Raw genomic sequence first — 18,030 nt, 5'->3', positions numbered from 1 at the left:
ACGGGGAGAACGTGCAGACTCCGCACAGACAGTGACCCAGCCGGGAATCGAACCTGGGACCCTGGAGCTGTGAAGCAATTGCGCTAACCGCTATGCTACCGTGCTGCCCCACGGTATCCTCTAACCCTTAAACGATTTAACAAATTAAGAATAAAAATGGGACAAATGCCCCTTACATAAACCAAAACAAGAACACCCCCCCCCCCCCACCCAGTGTTGCTGCTGCTATTGACCTCCACCTAACGTTCCGTGAGAAAGTCTAGGAACGGTTGCCACCGTCTGGAGAATCTTGCACAGACCCTCGCAAGGCAAACTTTATCTTTCCAACCTGAGAAATCCCGCCATGTCATTGATTCAAGCCTCCAAGCTTGGGGGCTTCGCGTCCCTCCACATTAGTAAGATCCTTCTCCGGGCTACCAAAGAGGCAAAGGCCAGAACTCCGGCCTCTTTCGGCTCCTGTACTCCCGGCTCGTCTGACACCCCAAATATTGCTATCCCCAGCTCAGTTTTACCCGAGTGTCCAAGACCTTGGACATAGCCTTTGTGAAGCCCCTCCAAAACCCCGCCAGCGCCGGGCACGCCCAGAACATATGGGCGTGGTTTGCTGGGCTCCCCGAGCACCTCACACACCTGTCCTCTACCCAAAAAAACTTACACATCCTCGGCCCCTATCATATGCGCCCTGCGTAACACTTTAAACGAGATCAGGCTGAGTCTGGCGCAACACAAGGAGGAATTAACCCTGCCCAGGGCGTCAGCCCACAGGCCCTCATCGAGCTCCTCGCCATGCTCCTCCTCCCACTTGCCCTTCAGCCCCTCCACCGAGGCTCCCTCCGCCTCCTGCAGCTCCTGGTATATTGCCCAGACCTTACCCTCTCTGACCCACACGCCCGAAATCACCCTGTCGTGTATCCTCCGGGCAGGCAGCAGCGGGAATTCCCCTACCTGCCTCCTCACAGACCCCAACCTGCACATACCTGAAGGCATTTCCCAGGGGTAACCCAAATTTCTCTTCCAGCGTCCTCAGACTGGCAAAAGTCCCATCAATGAATAGGTCCCCCATCCTTTTGATTCCCGCCCGATGCCAACTTAGGAATCTGCCATCCATCCTGCCCGGTGCAAACCTATGGTTGTTCCGTATCGGGAACCAGATTGAGGCCCCCACCTCCCCCCTGTACCATCTCCACGGCCCCCAGATCCTCAATGTCGCCGCCACCACCGGGCACGTGGTGTACCGCGTCGGCGGTAGCGGCAACGGTGCCATCGCCAGTGCCTCCAGGCTAGTACCTACACATGACGCCGCCTCTAGTCTTTTCCACTCCGCCCCTCCCCCTCCATTACCGAATCATTGCCACATTAGCTGCCCAGTAGTAACTACACAGATTCGGCAGTGCCAGCCCACCCCCCTCCCGACTGGGCTCCAGGAACAGTCTCTTAACCCTCGGTGTCTTACTTGCCCACACATACCTCATAATGCTCTTGCTCACTCGCTTGAAAAAGGCCTTAGGGATGAGAATAGGCACTGGAACACGAACAAGAACCTAGGGAGGGCCGTCATCTTAATGAACTGCACCCTGCCCGCCAGGGAGAGTGGCAACACGTCCCATCTCTTAAAGTCCTCCTCCATCTGGACCACCAACCACACCAAGTTGAGCTTATGCAGGACCCCCAACTCTTGGCCACCTGGATACCCAAATACTGGAAACTCCTCTCCACCCTCTTGAGCGGCAGCTCCTCCAACCTCTTCTCCTGGCCCCTCGCATGCACCACAAAGAGCTTGTTCTTCCCAACGTTGAGCTTGTATCCTGAGAAGTCTCCAAACTCCCTAAGGGTCTACATGACCTCTGCAATCCCCTCCACTGGAACTGCGATATACAAAAGCAGGTCATCTGCATATAATGAGATCCGATGCTCCTCCCCTCCCCGGACCAACCCCCTCCAGTTTATAGACTCCCTCAGCACCATGGCCAGCGGCTCATTTGCCAGGACAAACATCAGGGGGGACAGGGGGGCACCCCGGTCTTGTCCCGCAGTACAGTCTAAAGTACTCTGACCTCAGCCGATTTGTCGATACGCTCGTCACCGGGGCCTGGTACAACAATTTGACCCACCCTATCAACCCCTCACCGAACCCAAACCTGCCCAGCACTTCTCACGGGTACTCCCACTCCACCCGATCAAAGGCCTTCTCCACTTCCATTGCCGCCACCACTTCCGCCTCCCCCATCCTCCGAGGGCATCATGATCACATTCAGGAGCCTCCGCACATTTGCATTCAATTGCCTGCCCTTCACAAACCCCGTCTGGTCCTCGTGTATCACTCCCGGGACACAATCCTCAATCCTAGTCGCCAGGACCTTCGCCAACAACTTGGCATCCACATTGAGGAGCGAAATCAGCCTATACGAGCCACACTGCAGCGGGTCCTTGTCCTGCTTGAGGATAAGCAAGATCAGAGCCCGCGACATCGTTGGGGGAAGAATCCCTTCTTCCTTCGCCTCGATGAAGGTTCTCACCAGCAACGGGCCCAGCAGTTCCACAAACTTCCTGTAGAACTCAACCGGGAACCCATCTGCCCCGGGGCCTTGCCCGCCTGCATACTCCCCAACCCCTTAACCAGCTCCTCCATCCCGATCGGTGCCCCCAAACCTTCTACCTGCCCCTCCTCCACCATTGGAAACTTCAATTGGTCCAGGAACCGCCACATCCCCCCCCCCCCCCCGCTGGGGGATCTGACTTGTACAGGTTCCCGTAGAAATCTCTAAAGACCTCATTTATTTTGGCCGGACTCCTCACCGTGTTCCCCCCTCTGTCCCTGATTCCTCCAATCTCCCTTGCCGCCTCCTTCCTACGTAGCTGATGCGCCAGCATCCGACTGGCCTTCTCCCCATACTCGTACGCTGCACCCTGTACCCTCCTCCACTGGGCTTCAGCTTTCCCCATAGTCAGCAATCAAACTCCGTTTGGAGGCTCCGGCGCTCCTTCAGCAGCCCCTCTTCAGGGGATTCCGCGTATCTCCTATCCACCCTCAGTAACTCCCCCACCAATCTCTCCCTCTTATCCCTGTGAGCCCTGATTGAGATTAGCTCTCCCCTGACCACCGCCTCCAAGACCACACTCACCAATACCTCCCCATTATTATTGGCCTCCGTGTACCTTTGAATGCACCCTCGGCCCCGCCCACAGACCTCATCTGCCAGCAGTGGCACATTCATGCGCCACAGCGGGCGCTGGCCCCTCTCCTCCCCCAACTCCAGCTCCACCCAGTGCGGGGCAGTGTCCAAAATCGCTATTGCCGAGTACTCCGTCCCCTCCACTCTTGGGATCAACTCCCTACGCACCACGAAGAAGTCTATCCGTGAATAGGCCTTGTGCACATGGGAAAAGGAGAACTCTCTAGCCGCTGGCCTGGCAAACCTCCACGGGTCCACTGCCCCCATCTGATCCATAAACCCCCTCAGAACCTTGGCTGCAGCTGGCCTCTTGCCCGACCTCGACCTGGATCGATCCAGTGCCGGGTCCAGTACCGGATTAAAGTCCCCCCCCACCTCCAGATCCGGGAGCCGGCTCAGCATGCACTTCATGGACCCTCTATCGTCCCAATTCGGGGCATATACATTCACCAGCACCACCCGGGCCCCCTGCAGCCTACCACTCACCATCACAGATCGGCCCCCTTTATCCGCCACAATACTCCGCCTCAAAAGTCACCCGCTTGCTCACACTTCTCGCACTAAAAGCAGGTTAATGGCTTCTCCCCGGTGTGAACTCGCTGGTGTCTCTGCAGGTGGAATGACTGAGTGAATCCCTTATCACACTGAGAGCAGGTGAACGGCTTCTCCCCGGTGTGAACTCGCTGGTGTCTCTGCAGGCTCGATGAAGTAGTGAATCCCTTATCACACTGAGAGCAGGTGAACGGCCTCTCCCCGGTGTGAACTTGCTGGTGTTTCCGCAGGACGGATGATTGAGTGAATCCCTTCTCACACTGAGAACAGGTGAACGGCCTCTCCCCAGTGTGAACTCGCTGGTGTATCAGCAGGCTCGATGAAGTAGTGAATCCCTTCTCACACTGAGAGCAGGTGAACGGCCTCTCCCCAGTGTGAACTCGCTGGTGTTTCCGCAGGGCGGATGATTGAGTGAATCCCTTCTCACACTGAGAACAGGTGAACGGCCTCTCCCCAGTGTGAACTCGCTGGTGTGTCAGCAGGCTCGATGAAGTAGTGAATCCCTTCTCACACTGAGAGCAGGTGAACGGCCTCTCCCCAGTGTGAACTCGCTGGTGTTTCCGCAGGCTCGTTGAAGTAGTGAATCCCTTCTCACACTGAGAGCAGGTGAACGGCCACTCCCCAGTGTGAACTCGCTGGTGTGTCTGCAGGCTGGATAAGTGAGTGAATCCCTTCTCACACTGAGAGCAGATGAATGGCCTCTCCCCAGTGTGAACTCGCTGGTGTGTCTGCAGGCTGGATAAGTGAGTGAATCCCTTCTCACACTGAGAGCAGGTGAATGGCCTCTCCCCAGTGTGAACTCGCTGGTGTCTCTGCAGGTTGGATAACCGAATGAATCCCTTCCCACATTGAGAGCAGGTGAACGGCCTCTCCCCAGTGTGAACTCGCTGGTGTGTCTGCAGGCTGGATAAGTGAGTGAATCCCTTCTCACACACAGAGCAGATGAATGGCCTCTCCCCAGTGTGAACTCGCTGGTGTGTCTGCAGGCTGGATAAGTGAGTGAATCCCTTCTCACACTGAGAGCAGGTGAATGGCCTCTCCCCAGTGTGAACTCGCTGGTGTCTCTGCAGGTTGGATAACTCAGTGAATCCCTTCCTACACACAGAGCAGGTGAACGGCCTCTCCCCAGTGTGGCTGCGTCGATGAACTTCCAGCTGAGATGGGACCCTGAATCCCTTCCCACAGTCGCCACATTTCCACGGTTTCCCTATGTTTTGGGTGTCCTCGTGTCTCTCCATGTTGGACAATCAGTTTAAGCCTCATCCACACACAGAACACATGTACAGTCTCTCCCCACTGAATGGTGTGATGTTTTTTCAGGCTGTGTAACAGGTTAAAGCTCTTTCCGCAGTCAGTGCTCTGGAACACTCTCACTCGGGTGTGTGCGTCTCGGTGCTTTTCCAGTCACACTGATGGTTAAAATCTTTTGAGGCTGACAGAAAAGACAAACATTTCTCCTTCTAGATACGAAGTCGGGTGATATTCAGTTCCAAGGAATTGAGAGACTCAGTCAGATTGAGACGTGAAGTTTGAGATTTCAGTCTGTAATTCCTCCTCTTCTAATATCCTGTAAAAACAATTTACAAAAGACATCACTGTCAGTACAGGACAGAAATTCAGAACAGACAATTCTCGTTCCTAGAGAACATTCTTTCCTCGCTCATTCCCCAAAAGCTGCAAATCTCCATCCCACACACTCTCCCTCCATTCTCACTGCTGTATCTAATATTCACCCTCCCAATTCTCCTGAAGGTGTTGATTCAGGTTGATTGACAGATGCATGCTCACTGCTTCCTGTCCTAGGCACAGAGATCATAACAAATACGAGCTGCAGATGGCCATTTGGCCCATTGAGCCTGCTCGTCTATTCTGTGGGATCATTGGCCGATCTATGTCAGCGACATTCTCAGTGTTATTGACCAGAGTGTGCTGACTCAATATCTGTGAGCTCATGAGTTCGAGCTGTAAAACACCATTAAGAGGCTCGATGATCCGGAGGAGAGAATCCTGAACGTTGAGCAAGATGCGTCCTCGGCGGAGGCACAAATTTAATCCTTGGAAAACTGGCCGAGTGGTGTGGTGGACTCCTGGAGAACTTGGAGAACCAAAGGTCAGAGAAAGAACATCTGAGTCGTCGGCCTGCCAGAAGGTGTGGAGGGGAAGGCTCGCGTTAGGTTCTTCGAGGACCGGCTGCCACGTTTTCTCAAGCTGGATCTGAAGCCTGGGTATTAGAATTAGAAATTAGAAAGGGCATCGGATCCTGTCTTTGAGGCCAAGGGATAGTTTTCATCCCAGGCCTGTAATCATTCCCTTCCACAACTTGAAAGATCACCAGAGGGTCCTGGAGACGGGCAAGGTGAGGTGAGACCTGGCTCCCACCTCACCTTACAGTAAATTATGTCACTTTATCCTGTGACCCTGAAAATTATATTGACAACTCCGTCAAGTCTTTCAATAATCTGACTACTGCCTTGGTCTTCGCTAAATCCTCGAAGGGCTACGATTGGAGCGATGATTTGCAGCTCAGACTAACTCAGGCTCTAATCTAAACTCTTTCCCTATCTTGGTGTTTTTGTCTGAAATTGTTGTCTTTTATCCTGTTGAAGGGAGTTGTTATTCTGTGAGCGCCAATTGAATGTCTTCTTCTTCTCCTCGAGTGTTCCAGGGACTCGGATTATCTTATCTCAGTTATGGCAGATGTGCCGTGTGCTTATTATCCGTTGTCTTCTATTATCCGAGCGTTAATCATGGCAGAATCGAGTGGAGCCATTGCCGAAGGGTGGGTGGTGGTGGATGTAGGTCTTCACGGGTGAGTCTAAAATGCGGGAGGGGCATTCATTCCCCATTCCCTTGTTGGCCCTTCTTTTCTTCTCATTTTGGAGAAGGTATCCTGAGGGTAACGACAGTCTGGCCGTGGGGTTAATCCTCCGGGTCCTCAGTCTTATTGAGGAATGTCCCCTTGGATCTATTGTGTTGGTGATTCTTTTGTATTTTTGTTATTCTGGGAGGGTTTATGTGTTGTTGACTTTATCCTACTCTGGTACAGACGGGGCTTTTATCCGTGAAAGGAGCAGTTTGTGGAAACGTTGGTGCCTCTGGTGTAAAGAGAGTTGGAGGAGGGGGTAATGGCGCACGCCCGATTGTGGTGTGAAAATCTGTTCCTGTCTCTCTGTCGCCTAACTAATGGCAGCAGTTAATCTGCAAATTTTCTCAGGGAATGTACGGGGCATCCATCACCCTATCAGAAGGAAAAAGATCCTCTCCTTTCGTAAGGAGAAAGTCGACATAGCTTTATTACTGGAAGCCCATCTGGATGATGAGGAACACTTTAAATTGAGGCAGGATTGGGTGGGGCAGGTTTTTTCACCTCCTTTTCCTCAAATAGGAGGGGTGTGGCAATCCTTATGAATAAAAATATCACTTTTAAGTTTGAAACCTGCACCAAGGACAAAGGAGGGAGATATGTGATCATTAGAGGTTTGGTGAATGGAGATGTTGTTTCAATAATGAATCTTTATGGATCCCCGATTACTCCCGGAGTTCATTACGAAGGTTTTTGTGAATTTTGTACAGTTAGCTTCGACTAACTCTTTGTGGTTGGTGACTTCAATTGCCACTTAAATTCTCTGGTAGATAAGCTCCCGGTTACCAGGAACCCCCCCACCCCCCCACTCACGCTGCAAGCTAGGGTGTTGGCCTCGGCTTGTGAGGAGGTGGGTTATGTGGATGTTGAGAGAACTTTGTACCCGAGGAGCAGAGATTTTACCTTCTTTCCAGCCCCACATCATTGTCATACTCGAATCAGCAATTTGTTTGTGCCGAGGACGATCCTACACCTGGTGTCCACTTGCACCACAGGGAGCATCGTAATCACAGACCTTCCCCCGTTTGTCTGGAGTTTCTGCTCGAGGGCTCACCCCCAGGTCGAGAACGTAGAAGTTTGATGCCTCCCTGATAAGAGACACTTCATTTACGGCACACTTTACGGAATAGTTTGAGTTCTTCCTTTCGGTTAACTCGACTCCTGGTATTTCCCCCTCCATTTTGTGGGAGACGTGTAAAGTTTATGCTCGGGGCTGATCATGTCTTACACTGCTAATAAAAGGTGCAGGATGTTGGAGAACCAGTGGCATCTGGAGGTTTGTTTGGTGAAGGTGGAGGAGAATCATATGGAGGGCCCGAGTCGGCTACTGTTGAAGGAGGATAACACGGCAAGAGTGCTTTGGGTTAACACGGCAAGAGCGGCTTTGGGTTAACACGGCAAGAGTGCTTTGGGTTAACACGGCGGAGCAGCTTTGGGTTAACACGGCAAGAGTGCTTTGGGTTAACACGGCGGAGCAGCTTTGGGCTCCCTATTGTCCCAACAGAAAAGTTGGACGTTTGCGAGGCAGAAGTTGTACGAGTTTGGGGAATAAGCTGAGCAAATACGTAGCCTGTTTGACAAAGAAAAGGTCGACTTTAGAGCAATTCCCTCTGTTCGGCTTCGGAGAGGGAAAAGGGTCATGAAGACAAACTAGTATTTCAGGAATTCAATGCAGGATTATACAAGTCTGAGCAATATTCTGATGTGTTGGTGAGTGTGGAACATGTTTTCTCTTCCCTGAAGCTTCTGGAGGCCTCAGAAAGCCATTGTGAGGCTCTTAACGCTCCCCTTTCGAGGGAAGAGTATTAAAGGCCATGAAGGAACTGCAGCCGGGTAAAGCCCGGGACCGGATGGCTGTGGGTGAGTTTTATCGGGGGATTGAAGATTTGTTGTTGGACCCGTTGATAGATATGTATTGTCACTCTTTTGACTCAGGGATGCTGCCACCGACTCTTGGTGAGGTTAATATCTCTTTGATCCTGAAGGTGGGCAAGGACCCAAGGAGTGGGCCTCTTATCGCCCAATCTCTCTTTTGAATGTTGACTTGAAACTGCGATCTTATGTTTTGGCGATAAGGCTGGCGGACATCCTTCTGACAATCGTGCGGGAGGACCAGACTGGGTTTATACGGAGAAGGTTTTCCAGTAACAATGTTGGAAGGTTGCTGAATGTGATTCAGGCTTTTCAAAAATATGCACTGGATGGGCTGCTGATCTCCTTCGATGCAGAGAAAGCTTTTGCTCGAGTTGAGTGGAATTATCTGGTGTATCCGCTGCGAGGCTTCGGGTTGGGTGAGGTTTATATTGAGTGGATTCAATTGATACATCACAAACCGGCAGCAGCGGTGCTCACCAATGGTTTAAGGGCATCAAACCTTGAGCTTCAGAGAGGGACAAGACTGGACTGCCCTCTGTCCCCCTTGCTGTTTGCATTGGCCATTGAGCCCTTGCTGGAGGATATCAGATCAGATCCTCTGATATCGGGACTGGGGAGTGGCATGAGGCAGCACACGATCACTCTGTGTGCAGATGACGGGCTGCTGATGATGTCGATCCCCAGTGTTTCAGTCCTGGTCATTATTGGAGTAGTGGGTAGATTCAGTGCCTTCTCCGGTTACGAGATCAATTTTACTGAGTCCAAGGCCATGCCGGTGGGGAGGGGTTGAGGTGTAAGCCTCCTCCTCTTGCTAACTTCCCCTTCAGATGCCCCCCCACCCCCACCATGCCATTTAAAAACCGGTGAATGTCAATGGCCCCTCTTTCAGGCAGCTGTATGGGGCCAACTTTTCACAGCTGATGGTGACTATTAGGTGGGACCTTGCCCGGTGGTCGGCTCTTCCGATTTCATGGCGAGGATTGCCTTCATTAAAGTGAATGTGTTGCCCAGACTGTTGTACCCTCTGCAGATGCTGCCTATACTGCTGTCAACCAGAGTTGTTAGGGGAATTAATCAAATCAGGGCAGGACCTACTCAGTTAATGGTAGGGAGTTGGGGACAGTTACAGAACAAAGAGATCTAGGAGTACAGGTTCACAGCTCCTTGTAGGTGGAGTCGCAGGTGGACAGGGTGGTGAAGAAGGCATTCAGTATGCTCAGTTTTATTGGTTAGAATATTGAACACAGGAGTTGGGATGTCTTATTGAAGTTGGACAAGACATTGGTAAGACCGCAGATGGATAGGCTGGGACTTTTTTTCCCTGGAGCGTAGGAGGCTTAGGTGTGACCTTATAGAAGTCTACAAAATAATGAGGAACATAGAAAAGGTATATAGTCAACATATTTTCCCTCAGGTAGAGGAGTCTAGAACTAGAGGGCATAGGTTTAAGGTGAGAGAAGAGAGATACAAAAAGACCAGAGGAGAAGTTTCTTTACATAGAAATGAAATGAAAAGAAAATTGCTTATTGTCACAAGTAGGCTTCAAATGAAGTTACTGTGAAAAGCCCCTAGTCGCCACATTACGGCGCCTGTTCGGGGAGGCTGGTAGAGGGTGGTGAGCATCTGGAATGGCTGCCGGAGGCAGTGGTAGAGGCGGGTACAATTTTGTCCTTTAACAAGCAGTTACAAGTTACATGGGCAGGGTGGGTATAGAGGGAAATGGGCCAAATGCTGGCAAGTGGGACTAGCTTAGTGATAGAAGCTGGGCGGCATGGACAAGCTGGGCCGAAGGGCCTGTTTCCAAGCTGTAAATATCTATGACTCTACCTGGAACACAAATAAACCTTGCCTCAAGTTTGTTAAGCTCCAATCACCAGGAGCTAAGGGAGGGTATGGTCTCCTGAAAAATCAGGCTTCATCAATTGGCCTCTCGTCTTAGGTTCATAAGGGATTGGGTTAGGATGGAGCCAACATTCATCTGGCTCAATACAGAAGCAGGCCAGTCAGTTCTCCCTCGATCCAAAACCAGCATAGGCTGATTATGGAAAGCATCTCCATGCAATTTTTATGTCTGTAATTCATTCGGAGTCTGATGCATTGGGTAAAGTATGGGACTCCTATCTCAAATAGATAGGCTCCAAATTCACTGACTTGCTCCTCCTGGACTTTCCATGAGTGAATTCAATTTAACTTAGGGCACAGTGGTTAGTACTGCTCCCTCAGCGTCAGGGACCCAGGTTCAATTCCAGCCTTGGGTGGCTGTCTGTGTGGAGTTTGTGTATTCACCTTGTGGCTTTGAGTGTTTTCTCCGGGTGCTCCGGTTTCCTCCCACTATCCAAAGAAGTGCAGCGAAAGTGGATTAGTCACACTATTTTGCCCCTTAGTGTCCAAGATGTGTAGGTTAGGTGGGTTGACCATGATCAATGGACAGGCTTACGAGGATTGGATGGGGAGTGGGCCTGTGTGAAATGCTCTTTCTGAGGCTCAGTGCAGATGTGAAGGGGCGAATACCCTTCAGCACTACAGGAGTTCTATGTCATCTATGTTGTGTAATTCATTTTAATTTCATTATGCTGTTAGCCCGTCCCGTTTGTGATATTTTTGGGTTTACAAACTGAACTGTTATATACCCTTACCCTCTTTCCCCACTCACTACTTTAACCTGTTAACTGGTTCTTCAATTGATCTGGCATTTCATCTCGAGGCTCTGGTCCCTCAAATATCCTGTTCCAAATTAATTCTGCAATGTGTTGCTTGGATTGATGTTGGCAATATCTCTTGTTCCGCTCTGTGCCCATTTGCCACGATTTTTTCTGTTACTCTGTTGCATTCATTGATTAAAAATGATTTAAAACAAAACAATTTATTAAAAATCAGTCCAACTCATCCGTGAATATATTCAATGACCCCCACACACCACTGGTCCCTGGGAAGAGAAATCCAGAGACTAATAACCCTCCAAGGGAAGAGATTACTGGATTGTACTTTATTACAGAACCATAAATAATATATCTAATCTGTACCATATAACAGCACGAGACATGTCTCTGGTATTAATTTACTGTCCCCTTAAATGTCAGCCATCGCCTGGAGAAACCAGCCATTTAATTGTGAACATTCGGAAAGAGACCATCCTTTTAGCCAGACAAATAAATGTGTCAAGCTGAGGGAGCAAAGGATGTCAATGTCCTTAAGAGAGAGAGAGACCACTTCCGGGTGCGGCTATGCAGAGCTAGGTCGCACATTCGGCAGCTCCTGCTTGGAACGGACTTTTGGGCTCTTTTACAGGGCCCCCACGGCATTTGTTTGACATTTCCCGGTGTGGGAAGAAGGCGGCAATATTCCCCCGACAGTGTCCCCCAGGAAGGGTATGTCTCTTGGTTGCCAGACACACGCAGAAACAGTGAAAGATTTGGCTGCAACTACAGGATAAACAGGGCCTCTTCCAGCATGCAGGCGGGGGAAGGGCAAGCTTAAAGCTGCAAGCTGACCTGAGGGCCTGTATCAAAGGTGAATTCTAGCAGCAGAGGGAACAACTGTGAAAAGACCTCATCAAGGCCACTGAAGGGACTTCCGGTTGCGGTGATGCCTAGCTAGCCGCACGCTTCGGCGGCTCCAGCTCCGACGGACCTTCGGGCTCTTTTAAGAGCCCCAACGGGGAATTTTTCGACGACGCAACCCGGTGTGGGGCGTGTGAGAAGGGAGTCCCCCCCAAACGAAGGAGGAAAAAACCGGCGGCGGCGGCTGCAGCGCGAGGAATCGTCGACCAAAGGGTCAGAAAGAGAGAAGTACAAGATGGCGGCGGAGAAAGCGCAGGCGACATGGGGGCCTGAGCATGAAATTGTGAGACGGTGCGTGGAGCTGCTGAAGAGGGAGGTGCTGACCCCGTTGCTACAGGCAATTGAGGGGCTCAAGGAGACATTAAAGACCCAGGAGACAGAGCTCCGTGTGGTGGAGCAGAAGGTGACAGATATTGAGGACGAGATCCTGGGCCTGGCGGTTAAGACACAGACGCACGAGGCACTTCATAAAAAGTGTACTGAAAGGATCGAAGCCCTAGAAAATGGAGCGCGAAGGAAGAACCTTCGGATACTGGGTCTCCCTGAGGGTGTGGAAGGAGTGGACTGTGGAGCGTACGCAAGTACGATGCTGAGCTCACTGATGGGTGCTGAGGCCCCTACGGGCCCCTTGGAGGTGGAGTGGGCAAATCGGATTCCGGCGAGAAGACCAAAAGCGGGGGAACCACCCAGGGCGATAATCGTGCGATTTTACCGCCTTAAGGATAGAGAAGAGGTCCTGAGATGGGCTAAAAAGGTGCGGAGTAGCAGATGGGAGAATGCAGTGGTACGGGTATACCAGGATTGGAGTGCGGAGGTGGCGAGAAGGAGGGCGAGCTTCAACCGAGCCAAAGAGGTGTTGCATAAAAGGAAGGTGAAGTTCGGGATGCTGCAGCCGGCAAGACTATGGGTCACGTATCAGGAGAGACACCATTATTTCGAGACGGCGGAGGAAGCATGGACCTTCATCAAAGAAGAGAAATTGGATCGGAACTGAGGGACTGATGCTGCAGGAAATGTTATTGTTAATGTTACGGTGGAAGTTAATTGAGAAGTAAACAGGGACGGGGGGAGACATTGGGGAAATGTGGGCGCCGGTGAGGGGGGAAAGACGGGACATAGTTGGAGAATGGGGAAGGGGAGGGGGAGGGGAGAGGGAGCTGCGCCATAAGAGGCGGGTCAGGTAAAGGGATGTTCCCGCACCAGAAAGAATAAGGCGGGAAGACAGGCGCAAGGCGGATGGGAGTTCCCCACATGGGGGGGGTCGAGGAGTGAGCAGGAGTAGCCGGGGTCAGTTGAAGTTAGCTGACTTACGGAAGTAATATGGGGGGAGCAATCAAGCTAGAAAGAGATCTAGCGGGGAGGGGAGGAGGGAGGGAGAAGGGGGGGGGGGGGACAACTGGGTTGCTGCTGCGGAAATCCAAAAGGAAATGGCTAAAGAGTGGGTGGGCGGGGATGGTGTGCGACGCTGGGGGAGCGAGCGGGAGCGCGGAGGCGGGATATGGGACTGGCCTAGAGAAGGTAATGGCTAGTCGACACGGGAGGGGGGCAGGTAGCCCCCTAGTGAGGCTGATCACGTGGAACGTGAGAGGCCTGAACGGACCGATAAAAAGGGCCCGAGTGCTCGCGCATTTGAAAGGACTAAGGGCAGACGTGGTTATGCTCCAAGAGACGCACCTAAAGGTGGCGGACCAAGTTAGGCTAAGGAAAGGATGGGTGGGACAGGTGTTCCACTCAGGACTGGACGCAAAGAATAGAGGGGTGGCCATTTTGGTGGGGAAACAGGTCGCATTTGAAGCAAAGAACATCGTAGCAGATAGCGGAGGTAGATATGTAATGGTGAGTGGCAGGCTGGAGGGAATGGAGGTCGTGTTGGTTAACGTGTATGCCCCAAACTGGGACGATGCGGGATTTATGAGACGGATGCTGGGGCGTATACCGGACCTGGAGGTAGGAAACTTGATTTTAGGAGGGGACTTTAATACGGTGCTGGACCCGGGGCTAGATAGATCCAGCTCAAGGACCGGAAGAAGGCCGGCAGCGGCCAAGGTACTTAAGGGGTTTATGGACCAAATGGGGGGAGTGGATCCATGGCGATTTCTTAGACCTAGGGCTAGGGAGTATTCCTTCTTCTCCCATGTCCATAAAGTGTACTCCCGGATAGATTTTTTTGTTTTGGGAAGGTCGTTGATCTCTAGGGTGGAAGAAGCTGAGTACTCAGCCATAGCGGTTTCGGATCATGCCCCACATTGGGTGGACCTGGAATTAGGAGAGGAAAGGGAGCAGAGAACACTCTGGCGATTAGATGTGGGACTGATGGCGGATGAGGGAGTGTGTGCAAGAGTGCGGGGGTGTATTGAGAGATACCTGGAGGTCAATGACGACGGCGAGGTCCCGGTGGGAGTGGTATGGGAAGCACTAAAAGCGGTGGTCAGAGGAGAGCTGATCTCCATTGGGGCCCACAAAAGGAAAACAGAGGCCAAGGAAAGGGAAAGATTACTGGGGGAGATTTTAAGGGTGGATAGGGAATTTGCAGAGACCCCGGAGGAGGAATTGTACAGGGAGAGGAGACGACTCCAGACGGAATTTGACCTTCTGACCACCAGAAAGGCGGAGGTACTGTGGAGGAAGGCACAGGGGAGGAGGTATGAATATGGGGAAAAGGCGAGTCGCCTGTTGGCTCATCAATTGCGAAAGAGGGCAGCAGCGAGGGAAATAGGAGGAATTAGAGACGAAAGGGGAGACACGGTGCGAAGGGCAGGAAAGATAAATGAGGTGTTCAAGACCTTCTATGAGGAACTGTATAGGTCTCAACCCCCAGAGGGAGAGGAGGGGATGCGGCAGTTCCTGGACCAATTGAGGTTCCCGAAAGTGGAGGAGCGGGGGGTGGTAGGCCTGGGGGCACCGATTGGGGTGGACGAGGTTATTAAGGGACTGGGAAGCATGCAAACAGGGAAGGCCCCAGGACCAGACGGGTTCCCGGTGGAGTATTACAGAAAATATGTGGACTTGTTGGCCCCGTTGATGGTGAGGACGTTCAATGAGGCCAGGAAAGGGGGGACTCTACCCCCGACGATGTCGGAGGCGACGATATCGTTAATTTTGAAGAGGGATAAAGATCCGTTGCAGTGCGGGTCCTATAGACCCATTTCATTGTTGAACGTGGACGCCAAATTGTTGGCAAAGGTACTGGCATCGAGGATAGAGGACTGTGTCCCGGGGGTGGTGCACGAAGACCAGACAGGGTTCGTAAAAGGGAGACAACTGAATGTTAACGTGCGACGACTATTAGGGGTGATAATGATGCCCCCAGTGGAGGGGGAGGCAGAGATAGTGGCGGCAATGGACGCAGAGAAGGCATTTGATAGGGTGGAGTGGGAGTATTTATGGGAAGTGTTAAGGAGGTTTGGGTTTGGGAACGGGTTTATTAGCTGGGTTAGACTTCTTTATGGGGCTCCAACGGCAAGCGTAGTTACAGGTCGACATAGATCGGAGTATTTCCGACTATACAGGGGAACAAGACAGGGATGCCCGCTGTCTCCATTGTTGTTCGCGTTGGCAATTGAACCTCTGGCCATGGCGTTGAGAGACTCCAGGAAATGGAGAGGGGTGATTAGAGGGGGAGAAGAACACCGAGTCTCGTTATATGCGGATGACCTATTGTTATACGTGTCGGACCCAGCGGGGGGAATGATAGAGGTTATGCGAATTTTGAGGGGGTTCGGGGATTTCTCGGGGTATAGGCTAAACATGGGGAAGAGTGAATTATTTGTGATACATCCAGGGGACCAGAGTAGAGAGATAGAAGGCTTGCCTCTAAGGAAAGTGGAAAGAAACTTCCGATACCTGGGGATTCAGATCGCTAGGAGCTGGGGAACCTTGCACAGACTTAATCTGACACGGTTGGTAGAACAAATGGAGGAGGACTTCAAGAGGTGGGACATGCAGCCTCTATCGCTGGCGGGCAGGGTGCAAGCAATTAAGATGATGGTCCTCCCGAGGTTCTTATTTGTATTTCAATGTCTCCCTATCCTAATCACTAAGACCTTTTTTAATAAAATAGACAGGAGCATCACGAGCTTCGTGTGGGCAGGGAAAGTTCCGAGAGTAAGGAGGGGGTTCCTTCAGCGTAGTAGGGACAGAGGAGGATTGGCACTACCGAACTTGGGCGATTACTATTGGGCCGCCAATGTGGCAATGATACGTAAATGGATGATGGAGGGTGAGGGAGCGGCGTGGGAAAGACTGGAGAGAAAGTCCTGTAAAGGGACGAGTTTAGAGGCGCTGGTGACGGCGCCGCTACCGATCTCACCTAAAAAGTTTACCACGAACCCGGTGGTGGCGGCAACATTAAATATCTGGGGACAGTGGAGGCGACAGAGAGGGGTGCGGGGAGCCCTGGTGGGGTCCCCAATCAGGAACAACCATAGGTTCGCCCCAGGAAGAATGGATGGAGGATTTCAGAGCTGGTTCCAGTTGGGAATTAGGAGGGTGGGAGATTTATTTATAGATGGGACTTTTGCGAGCTTGGGAGCATTGGAGGAAAAGTATAAGTTGCCCCGGGGAAATTTCTTGAGATATATGCAGGTGAGGGCATTTACTAGACAACAGGTGAGGGAATTTCCATTGCTCCCGACACAGGGGATACAGGACAGGGTGCTTTCAGGGGTGTGGGTCGGAGAGGGCAAGGTGTCAGAGATTTACCGAGAGATGAGGGAAGAGGGGGAGGAGTCGGTGGGCGAACTAAAAGGAAAGTGGGAAGAAGAACTAGGGGAGGAGATAGAGGAGGGTATGTGGGCTGATGCCCTAAGCAGGGTAAATTCCTCTTCCTCATGCGCCAGGCTTAGCCTGATTCAATTTAAGGTGCTACATAGAGCACACATAACGGGAGCAAGATTGAGCAGGTTCTTTGGAGTGGAGGACAAATGTGGGAGGTGTGGCGGGAGCCCGGCAAACCACGCACATATGTTTTGGGCATGCCCGGCACTGGAAGGGTATTGGAAGGGAGTGACGGGAGTGATTTCGCGGGTGGTGAAGGCCCGGGTCAAACCAGGCTGGGGGTTAGCTCTATTTGGAGTTGCGGAAGAGCCGGGAGTGCAGGAGGCGAAAGAGGCCGACGTTGTGGCCTTTGCGTCCCTAGTAGCCCGGCGCAGGATCCTACTCATGTGGAAGGAGGCGAAACCCCCCGGACTGGAGGCCTGGGTAAATGATATGGCGGGGTTCATTAAACTGGAGCAGATAAAGTTTGCCCTGAGAGGATCGGCTCAAGGGTTCACCAGGCGGTGGCAGCCATTTCTCGACTACCTAGGGGAACGTTAGAGGGAAGACAGATGACCAGCAGCAGCAACCCAGGGGGAGGGGGGGTTTAGTTTAGGTCAAAGATAAAGGGGTTTTGTTACTTGTGTATTGTTTAAAATTTCTGTATTGTTATTGTTGCGTTTGCTTTGTAAGAGGGGAAAAATTGTTGTTTGGGAAAAAATTTTCAATAAAACATTTATAAAAAAAAAAAAGAGAGAGAGAGACCTGGGCCAAGCTTTGCAGAGTCTGCACCCTCCCTGGATTCACTTCCTTTCCCTTCAGTTGCTGCAAGTGACCAATTGAAGGTGGGAATGAGAAAATAAATGGAAAGGAGAGGAAAAGTGTTTTACTCACATATGTTGGAGACATGAAGAAGTTTTCAGTCCGTGCGAGGCCCCAGGTTTCCTCATTGTCCAGCTTCCACGTTCGAACGGGGGAGCTGATTGGATGGTGGAAGAGAGTCCTTCCGGTTCACCAACTCTTCCCATTGGTCAACAACCTTCCACCGCCCCATTCATTGTCCCCCCTCCTCGAGACAAGGTTTCCAGGCAACCGACTGACGGCTCCGGCCAGAGCGAGAAGCCTCTCGGTGATTTTCTCTCCCCCCCGGCCCGGGACTGCGCATGTCTGAGGGAGAGGCGAGATTGCGCATGTCTGAGGGAGATGAGAGATTGCGCATGCCTGAGGGAGATGAGAGATTGCGCATGTCTGA

At 51.8% G+C, this 18,030-nt stretch overlaps 1 protein-coding gene across 1 annotated transcript; it reads right to left on the bottom strand.

Annotated features, from left to right (window-relative positions):
* Positions 1-2,713: 2,713 nt before the first annotated feature.
* On the bottom strand, positions 2,714-17,945 carry LOC140420202 (uncharacterized). Its single transcript, XM_072504228.1, has 2 exons — positions 17,673-17,945; positions 2,714-5,292 (listed from the first exon to the last, which is right to left on the bottom strand). Exon 2 carries the CDS (start codon positions 4,961-4,963, stop codon positions 3,734-3,736), a length of 1,230 nt encoding a protein of 409 aa, XP_072360329.1. The 5' UTR covers positions 4,964-5,292; positions 17,673-17,945; the 3' UTR covers positions 2,714-3,733.
* Positions 17,946-18,030: the final 85 nt, after the last annotated feature.

This window comes from Scyliorhinus torazame, chromosome 5 (assembly GCF_047496885.1).
Source record: "Scyliorhinus torazame isolate Kashiwa2021f chromosome 5, sScyTor2.1, whole genome shotgun sequence".
Classification (NCBI taxonomy): domain Eukaryota; kingdom Metazoa; phylum Chordata; class Chondrichthyes; order Carcharhiniformes; family Scyliorhinidae; genus Scyliorhinus; species Scyliorhinus torazame.
This window is presented reverse-complemented; position numbering and strand designations above follow the sequence as displayed.

Coding starts and splice junctions, on each gene's coding strand:
- LOC140420202 (XM_072504228.1), bottom strand. CDS start 4,963: ATGGAGAGACACGAGGACACCCAAAACATAGGGAAACCGTGGAAATGT.